Below are 11,270 nucleotides of genomic sequence, written 5' to 3' on the forward strand. Positions count from 1 at the left end.
CATTGTCTGCGGTATTGCAACTATTTGGAGTATACTGTTACCAAATAATGTGCAAACATAATTCGGTTTACATTAAGATAAAAGTGTCTGTGCCACGTGATCACAATTCCTGTTGAGCATGTACATGTATATATTTGATCCGCCATATTGGTATTCTCTTAAGACGGAAAACACCCTCGCGACATTAGATGTACGGAGACAGTCGAAATATAACGAAAGAAACGATGTTGCTCGAGATGAGATTTATGAGCAATAGAAAGTTCTGAAAGTTGGTATTCCATCGAGACAAAGATTTTAAACCATTTTGTTTTGATTATATAACTTGAAAAAAAAATATCAATACGAAAAGCTGTAAATAAATAATTTATTGTACTTTTAATAACATATAATCATCATGTTATATATATCTAATATAACTTCAATTTATCAATTTAACAAAATATATTAACTATAGTATTACGTGACCTGTTAAGAATACATATATTATATTACCATTCATCTTAAATAATAAAACAAAGTATGATTTAAAAAATAATATAATCCACAAGTAAAAATATAATTATTTTTCTTTATCCAAGGGGCGCAATCTTTACAAAATAAATGAAAGCAAATATTCAGCAGTGACTTCCCCTGAATTGAGATGGCTAACAACGTTTTATAACATCGGCTCTCGGACTACATGTAGTTATCAAAAATTTAAACCGTGCTATAACTGAAACTAATGGAGGTAACATATTTTCAATATTGCATACATAATAAAGGGTATAAAAGGGTATAAAGCTATAGCTTATAAATGTTCTATTCTATAAAGTTTATAAACAATTTACGATAATGCTGTTTCGGTAATCTTATGGCTGGTTCTACGAATAGTTGCATCATAGAATGTCTCTGTTATTTAATACACATTTATAGTAAACGTAAAAGGTCCCAGAACAAAATATTATCTTGCCTGTAGGGTTTCAACCATTCAGCAATAATTTTGTGCATGGAAAATTCGCTCTTAAAGGCACATTATGCCTTAATTAAAATCAATATTTATGAACATCTCTGGAAAAGTCAACATGTGTTTAATAATGTTTTTATAATGGATAAATCTAGAGCATTAAAGATATATAACAGCTAAAGAAATTAGCTATGAATGCACAGTAATGTGTCGTAAAGTTATCAAAATGTAAACAAAGAAAAATATTTTGACTTCCGTACAACATACTTATTCACTATAATTATACAAATTGCCAACTATGGCCAAAAGGAGCAAAGATAGTTCATATATATGGCAAAATGAGTATTTTTTTTGAAACTGTAACAAGATACCGAACTTTTAACAGTTTAAGGTTTTGTGAAATAACAAAAACTAATTTCTGAGGCATAATGGGCCTTTAAGGATACATTCAGACATGTTTTGTTCATACATGTATTTCGGAAGTGTTTTACAGGTATTTCAAAATTAATTTTTGATCTTGTTAACAGGTATTCAGCTTTATAAATACACTTTGATATTATTCTTCGTCTTGCATTCGTAAAATGTTATCAATACGTGTTATTGTTTTCTTTTAATAAAATAAATCCAAAATATATATTTGAATAAAAAAATAATGCCCATTCAACTGTTATGCATACAGTTTATATTCCTATATTAGGAGATAATCTGTTGGTTAATTCCGTTTCGTCTTCTGATTTAGAACTAGTGCCCACATGCTTCTTACTTTAAGCGACGAATGTTTTAATAATAAAAACACAAAATGATTGCATTTCGTTTCCTTTTTTAAACACTCTTTTATTTTGTCTATTCCCCACAATACATCATTCTCAAACGTCAGATTTGTATAATGTACTCCCGGTATATTTCTTGGCACAAGTCCATAAAGGTATACGTCATCTATCCAGAAAAATGGTGTCAGCATAGCTGACTTGAATAGACTGGGTAAAAGATCATTTGAAAACGCTACCATAAATCCCTCACAATATTCAGGGTATGTTTTTTCTCCAACAAATAGCTCTTTTGCCACGAACCACTTGTTATTCGGGTTCCGATTGACTCGAGCCATCCCCGAACGCCGGCATGCAATGTGTTTTGGTTTCGATACAATAAATGGCACAGTCTGGGTGAGAAAATGAAACATATTGATGATGACGTCATCATCTATTTTGAGTATCACTTGAGCGTTTCTGCACTTCTCAGTCACCCATTTATAGGCTGTTACGCCTTTCAATGTCAAGTTGTGGTAGGAATCGACAAAATCGCCCTGTAGAATATCACCGTACTGTTTGAATTCTTGATTAATGCTCGCTTTAACGTAAGGGGTTGGCGCACGGCCCAAAAGGAACATTGTTCGGATGGGTCCTAAATTCGGATAGTACGAATTGTTAGTCCATGTTTCCCGCATCACTAACCTTTTCTCGAAATGTTTCGTTGCTGAATGCACTATAACAAGAACTTTAAGTCCTTTAACAGAAGAACACAATTTTGGATTTTCAATAAGGTATGGCTTTTGCATTGTACGATGAAGAATATTATTTAAGTGTGACGTCACGTTCGGCTTTAATGATTTCGCTGTTTTTGGATTCAATCTAATATTAGATAAGTCACTTTTATCTTTTTTGTTTTGTTCCTTTTTCTCATTTTGCTGATTTTCTTGATGTTCGGTTTTCAATGATACGTCCGCTTTTTTATCAGATATTTTTGTCTCTTTAGGCGTATTTTTCGGTTTGTTGTCAGTTTTCGTTATTCCATCTGAATTATCTTTCCTTTCACTATCTTTCATATTATTACAGACAGAGCAGTCTATGCTTTTTTGGACATCTTTTGAAGTATCCGTTCTTTTTGGTTTATCCTTAGACATTTCAGGTAATTCTCTATAGTCTTGTTCACCATTATTAGCGTCATGCTTTATATCAGTACCATCTTTAGGACCATTTCGCCATTCCTTTTCAAATAGGCGCAGGCATACAGCCATTTCACTTTTGTTCATGCCATACTCAACTTTACCTATTCCCGATAATATCATAGTCCAAACCATAAATAGCATTACAATAATTGCTGACTTATTTAATCGAACCTGACGCATTTGAAATCTGAAGTTTTCAAAGATATTATCAATTTCCAAAGGCATAGTATTACTGTAGGACACAAATGAAATCCAATTAAATATGCGTCAAATGCCAACTTGGATGTGTAGGGATACACAACTGTGTATTAATATGACATCATTCCTGAGACCGAAAGGATGAAACTGTATTTCATTTCCGACAGAAAGAAGTTTATAATACAAATGCAGTTTAAAGTCAATTTTATATACATTTGTATAACCATATTTCTTATACTATGACATTTTAGTAGAAATAGTTTAGGTTGTATTAAAGTTGAATAAAGAACGTGAACTAAATAATTAATGAATTATTTCGGAAGTGACAAATAAGAGATCCTGTAGGCTTTTTAAAGACATATAATATATAACTCAACGCTAGCAGCGTGAAAATCGTGCTAATTTCAACATGAAATAAAATTGCACGTGTTTATCGGTATTTCACATGGGTCAACGGTAGTAACTTTACAAATATGTTTTTATTACTTTAGCATGTATTAACCACTTTTTACTGCTTATTGTGATAGTTTTATCTAAAAATATAAATGTAACGGGACGTCGGGCAGGATTAAAACTTAAAAAATATTTTTTTTCATTAAAATAAGCCAGTCTTTTATATGATGAATACATTTATTAAAAATTTAGTTACAACAAGTCCCCGGCACTATGGCTCTGAATAAAGTGAATTATTTGTATGAGTACTTATGTTCTGTGTCTATGTACGTGTGTGCGTGCGTGCGTGCTACTGTTGTTTGTTTGTTTGTTGTTTTTGTTGGTCCTGGGCAGGGTTCGGATAACATTTTTTTGGGGGTCTAGTCAATGCACTGCACATGTCAAATTTCGGTGTACGTTACAACCTTGGAATCAGAGAAGCCCCGCTTATGATGCTGGTTCGACATAAGTATATCCGTGACCACGGTGCATATCCATATCGGTACCCTCTTTGCGAAATCTGCTTAAACGATACCCTCTTTGAACATGCACAGGTCATTCTCTGCTAAAAACAAACCAGCGATAGATAACAATCCAGTAAAATTTCATTGTAATAAGGAAAGGAGGTATGACACGTCGAAAACATGTATACAACAGAACACTAGGTTGTTTTATTTATGTGCTGATTGTTATCCATCGCTGGTTTGTTTTTAGCAGCGAATGACCTGTTTATGTTCAAAGAGGGTACCGTTTGAGCAGATTTCGCAAAGAGGTAACCGATATGGAATTGCACCGTGGTGACGTGACTGTTACATTAAATGTTTTCGCAATCAGCTTCTAAATAACGCTACACAGGTTTTTACCTTCTCGTGCCTTTTATAAAACAACCAATCATCGGCGAACTTTCATAATTTATTATAAAAGAGTTTTCTAATTTTAACAGCTGTAAAACCAATACTGCGTAGGTAATTTTAACGATAACGAGAGAACAAACCCGCCGTTTTCCATATACCCTGCACGGCAAACTGGCAAACCAATCTTGCCCATTAAAATTAAGTACATTTGTATATTATTTCAAGTTAACTTGTTTCAAATTACTTCCAACAATTTTATTTCTAACAAAAAAACAACAACAATTTGTTTTACTTCCACGGACAACGATATTTTCATTGTCTAGTATTATAAAGGAGTTATGGGATATAAATGGTTAACTGAAAGATGCACAAACCCTTAAATTATACTTAAAGTTGAAGATGACGTCATTATAGACATGTTTCATTTGCTTACAGCACACTTTTCCCGCATTTTATCAAAACCTGACCAAATATTATACCGACCTGCATCATTCGCAAACCTTTTGGGAACAGGTATGTAGGACTTTATACCCGCATCATTCGCAAACCTTTTGGGAAAAGGTATGTAGGACTTTATACCCGCATCATTCGCAAACCTTTTGGGAAAAGGTATGTAGGACTTTATACCCGCATCATTCGCAAACCTTTTGGGAAAAGGTATGTAGGACTTTATACCCGCATCATTCGCAAACCTTTTGGGAAAAGGTATGTAGAACTTTATTCCTCGTCATTCGCAAACCTTTTGGGAAAAGGTATGTAGGACTTTATACCCGCATCATTCGCAAACCTTTTGGGCAAAAGTATGTAGGACCAAATCAGTTTATCGAAGACGGAAGTTATCCGCCATATTGACAAGGGCTTATGGCCGTTTTTTTCCCATACCGAAACTTTTCTTATCCGCCCTATTGACGCCGTTCTTTTCTATTTATACGGTGTTGTACCTTAGAATTTAGGAACAGTTACCTATAACAATAAATATACTAAATGATGTGCAAAGATGGAATACGTTTCTAAGGTTAAATATATCACACACGTATTGCTACGTAATCAACAGTACCACGTGCAAGACACAGACGTGCTTTTACACAAGTTTTAAATGTGTTTCCATCGGCAAATATGACCAATTTGATTTTTTTTAAAATACAAAACATTTGTAATTACAGGAAATTAAAGGGAAAGTTGTTTTTCTTTAGAAAATAAGGTGTGTCTAATATCAAGTCAAGGGCTTGACCAGTTATTAACACATGTATCATAATTATAGAAAAATGTTAGCACATTGACACATAGCAAGTGTTACAAATTTAGAATTAAGGCGTTTGCAGTACCAGTTTGGTGCCATCGTACTATATAATACGCTGTTAATTACAAGAAATTAACAGCGCCTTTAAAGGTAAAAGGTGTAACTTAGGACAGACTATCACCATATCGTTATAAGATATAAGACACACTTTTCATTAAAAAAAAGGTGCAAGCCCACGCAACAGTAAATATCGCGCACACTTTAAGATGAAAAACAACATATCAACAACACAAACACACTAACCCCATCCCCGAAGAAAATGACAAATACACTGGTTATCATCATCATCATCATCATCATCAACATCAACATCATCACCATCTAGTTATCATCATCATCATCATCATTACCATCATCATCATCATCATAATCACATCATCATTATCATCATCATCATCGTTGTCGTCATCACCATCATCATAATTATCATCATCATCATCATCATCATCATCAAGTTCGCATTCATTCTCGTCATCCTCATTCAAAATAACACCCAAGTATTTTTACATCTTCATTATAATTATCATATTATAATCCTCCTATCTTCATCATCATCATCATCATCATCATCATCATCATCATCATCATCATCATCATCATCATCATCATCATCACAACCACCAACATTTTCATTTCATTATTATTTCTTTTCCTATTAATATATAAGTTTTTGTTTTATTATCGTCATCATCATTATCATCACCGCCAATATCATCATATTCATCATCATAATCATCTACATCATCATTATAATAACTATTATCGTCATCAATAGTGGCACCTGCTGCTGTTGAAGCACTGATCCTGTTATTTCTTTAATAACAAATAATTAATCTGCCAAAAAAAAATGGAAAATACTTTCTTATATTTACAAAATTTGTTAAGGTACAATTCTGATCATCTCTGATTAAATTTACTACTGATCATTAACACGAATGTTCCAATGCTAAGATACTTGTAAAGTACTTTATCATTTTCAACAGAACAAAGCACAATAGAACATATTTTATTATACCATAGAACTGTTCCTCACCATTACACATTGATACAGCATACATTGTATACAGCGAGAATGATTATACATTATAGCATAAAATCGGCTATTTTTCCCTCTATTGCCCATGTTATAACGGGGCCAAAACCATGCGTTAACATAGTCACGCGCTCTTGTTATAGCCCGGTTTTACCTAAGCGCAATACATACAGGGCCCAGTAAACAAACAAAAAATGACGATTTGGCCTGTTTGCCAGAGTCATGCGCTCTTGTTATATTGGAATTATTAATTCGAGGGCCTCAGTCGCATAACGGCGAGCAGCATTCAAGTAATTATGCCGGCAATACGGCGTATAGACATCGCCCCTTATCTTGGTTGTCGCCCTTTCTTAGAAACGGACAGTTGTCAATGTAAACAAATAGAATCTGTTATTCAGTTTAATTCCCCGATTAACTTACAAAAATGGAAAGCACAAAATGAATATAAGAAAACGTTGTTTTATTTATGTTTATATTGATAAATGTTCTGTATGTTTCTTTGAGAGAATAATGTTTTATGCCTGATTTTTTTTAAACTTGCGTGCTTAAAAAAAAACGATTCTGAATTTGAATCTGATGTCACTGATCTTTTTCCTACCGCCAATCTGTAATCATTCTATAGGAATTTCTGAGGCGTCTGTTTTGTCTTGGGTAGACTAATGTTATGTTTTTCTTAAGTTAATATATCTCCAAAGTTAAACTTTGTTAAATCAATTAAAATTCGAAATTTCGTTCGGTTCTCAAGTTGTTGGCCCCGGAAAAAATAAAACGCATACGTAAAACATGTAGAGTTGGATAAATACCGTTCAAGCACAAGGATTTAATGTTTGTGTTTTATATATAATATACATCATGAATCTATTTTAAAATTTTATGCTATAATAGCGTCAACGCACGTTTATTTCGTGTTATAAAATCTGCAGAGTCCCTCGGAACTGTTGGAGCCCTCGCCCTACCGGGCTCGGGCACCAACCGTTCCTCGGGACTATGCCACTAAGATAAAATATAAATATTTAAAATATTTTGTTTGTTTTTTTTGAAATATTGTATATATGTAGGAATGTTCCCGAAGAAGTCATGTCCAAGACTTCACCCTGTAAATATTTTTTCCATCACACCAACACAGCGATTTCCAAGTTTTACCGTGGAAGAAGAACTCAGGTATCCATCCATGCATTATTTCAGGCCCGAGTTGGAACCTGAGTAGAACAACCAACGATAACATTATGAAAGAAATTTACTCAGAAATAAATTTAAAACTTTTTGCGCTGTTCAATTCTGGATCATTTCATAGTATTAAAATGATTTTTAGCTTATCTACCGTAAAGCATTTTTTATTACAGAAAACTGTTTCAAAAACAGTTATTGATTAAATCAAATACACAAATCGCATGTTCATGTAATTATAACAACAACAACAACAACAACAGTAACAATCCTTTTTGCCTCCGAATGTTCGAAGATATACATTATACATATAACATAAAACAATCATTGAAAAGAAATAACATTAAGAAAAAGTAAAGCAGATGATAATAATAATAGAATTAATAATAATAGTAATAATAAAAATAATAATAATAATAATAATAATAATATATAATAATATAATAATAATAATAATAATAATAATAATAATAATAATTATCATAATAATATAATAATGATATTAATAAATAATAATAATAATAATGATAATAATAATAATAATAATAATAATAATAATAATAATAATAATGATAATAATAATAATAAACTCTTTATTTAACACATATGGAGGACAATACATCAAAGCATCTAAGATAACACATACATTGTATAATGCAAAATCTTATTATCAACAATGCCTTCAATAATAAGTAATTTAACTCTGGGAAATTCTTGATATTATCCGTTTTATATATTTTTCATGTTTATTCATATTTATATGAAAATTTGGAAAGTTTTCTCTCAAACAGCATTGTTAATTAAAACAGGAAACGTTATCATACATAGAATATCACGTGGTACAACACTTAGCCTGCGCACATAGATATTTACGTCATTATCCGGTTTGGTTCAAAGATCATTAAAATATGTACTTAATAATTGCAATTTATAATGATGTATTATTATATAGCCTTAACAATAAACAATGACAGTAAATAAACGTTTACTTAGTTGACATAAAGTGCCCGTACGATCGATCCATAACGGGGAAACAAGGGAGAAACTTGTCTTTTGCAGCCTGAACCCACGACTTAAATTGCACGCCCGATCACTTTACAGTCAAAACGTTTTTTTGTTTGTTTTGTATTTTGTTGTTTTTTATTGCACATTGTCCCGTATTTTAATTCATACAGAATTCATTTTCGATCGTATAGTAAGCTATAAGCTAATAGACACATTTTCAAATCCGTTCCTAGAACCAAACAGTACTAATAGTGTAAAGAAACAACGATTTGCCACTGGCAGGGTTTGAGCGATCATAAGATTACTAGTCCGACTCGTTAACCACTCGGCCACGCCTCCATTCATGAAATCGTTTTGTGTTTATGCAAGCTATTTAACGTATACCAGTGTATTAAATAAAGTAAATATGGAATGTCTACCGTGTTATATGCAGAAGACTTATTTGTGCCGCGTCACGACAAAACCAACGTAATGCGTTTGCGACTAGCATGGATCCAGACCAGTCTGCGCATCCGCGCAGTCTGATCAGGATCCATGCTGTTCGCTATCAGGTTCTCTACTTGTTATAGAGTTTGTAAGCAAACAGCATGGATCCTGATGAGACTGCGCGGTCTTGACCCATGCATGTCGCAAACCCATCATGTTGGTTTTGTCGTGACACTGCTCATTTATTGTACTGGTATTGAGTTTGAAATGTGTATGGGTTAAAATCAAACAGAGTGCCAACTTTTTTGTACTTTATTTTTTTTTATTCTTTTCATTGGCCAGATTGTTATTATTTTATTTTGTTTTTATCTTATTTCATTTATTATTTTTTTTGTGTTGAAAATTCTTCAATTAAGATATAATATGCATATTAATTTGAAGGTTTCATTGTTTAATGACTTAAAATAGGGTTGTTTTATAGCTTAAAATGTTTATATATTCAGATCTGGGGTGCGTTTTATAGAGAATATGAAAGCATACGTGTTGTTGTTGTTCTATATAACTGATACAAAAGTTTAACTTAAATTGTCAATATGTTTCAAACAAGATAGTAAACTTGTTATAATAATAATAATAATAATAATAATAATAATAATAATTATGATAATAATAATAATAATAATAATAATAATAATTATGATAATAATAATAATAATAATAATAATAATAATAATAATAATAATAATAATAATAATAATAATAATAAATAAGAATTCATTTATTTATTTATTGTATTTGTGTCAAGAATAGCATAAAAGTTTAGTAATGTTAATTGAAATGTTTAATTGAAAGGCATTTTGATATAAAGAAATTCAATTATTACCTCGAAAACCTAAAAATGTGAACAATTAGTATTATTATACAAAAAGCATCTCACAACTACGAGCACGTGCATTTCATAGAGGTACTGAGTCACGGCCCTTCACCCAAAATCCTGAAAGTGTAAAGTTCATGGTGTAAAAATAAATATTTTTTTTTCCATTTCGCCATTTTGTTACAATATCCGAAATGATGTTGAAAGTACATTGTCCTATTTTATGTCAAGTATTGACGGAATTTTTATTGTATCATTCATTAATTAACACCCACATCCTGTTTGTGAGTGTGCTCGCATACAATACGCAACGTTGCAATATAACTTAATTGATATATAAAGGCCAGACTATAGTGTACTCTGTAGTTTCTTATCTTATAATTATCAATAAACTCTTACTGTCTTGCTAAAATAATTATTTACGTTATATTGATCAATGCCTTTTCGTATGCTAATATTATGATCACCAACATATAATGGTCACAAATATTCTTCTTATGTTAAATGGACTCGACTGAAGTCTTTTTACATGACAGGATTTGAAATAATTTCTTTTAGATAAATGCTCCGTTATATGTAGGTCTAGACCAATAACTTGTGTGCAAAATTCAGCTCATTCGCTCTCTCTTTTGTAAGTTGTGTTTTACACAATTATTATTCTAATTGTGAAGATTGGGCCAAAATTGAAAAGCGAGTTCAATAATTATAGTATTGAATCTACACAAATATGTATTCTATTTATCATAAACCAAAAAACATAGACTGTTTACAGTGAAAAGAAGTCGTTTTTCATTGACGCGCTTATAGTGTAACGCTAAAATTTAGCGCGTGTTTACACGGTATCTACATAACGAAAATGACGTCACGGCAAAATATATGCACGGTCGTGCAATACCATTTTTTTACGGAGTTGCAAAAGCGGCCCGGGTATGTGTTAAAACCCCTTCTTATGTATAACATGTACAGACAATCTTGAAGCTGTGTCGTAGAATATTAAATGGTACATTTTCCCGCCAAAAACCGAAAGAAAAAATTAACTTGGTCTATAAGTATAGTGTGAATGGCCTTTATTAATTATTTGTGTCGTCTGAAT

At 32.0% G+C, this 11,270-nt stretch overlaps 1 protein-coding gene across 1 annotated transcript; it reads right to left on the minus strand.

Moving 5' to 3' along the window:
- Positions 1 to 372: 372 nt before the first annotated feature.
- On the minus strand, positions 373 to 3,008 carry LOC132722687 (acetylgalactosaminyl-O-glycosyl-glycoprotein beta-1,3-N-acetylglucosaminyltransferase-like). Its single transcript, XM_060707210.1, has one exon. It carries the CDS (start codon positions 3,006 to 3,008, stop codon positions 1,656 to 1,658), a length of 1,353 nt encoding a protein of 450 aa, XP_060563193.1. The 3' UTR covers positions 373 to 1,655.
- Between the last annotated feature and the right edge of the window lie 8,262 nt (positions 3,009 to 11,270).

The sequence above is a fragment of the Ruditapes philippinarum genome, unplaced genomic scaffold, assembly GCF_026571515.1.
Source record: "Ruditapes philippinarum isolate M1 unplaced genomic scaffold, ASM2657151v2 ctg5437_1_1_1_1, whole genome shotgun sequence".
Classification (NCBI taxonomy): Eukaryota; Metazoa; Mollusca; class Bivalvia; order Venerida; family Veneridae; genus Ruditapes; species Ruditapes philippinarum.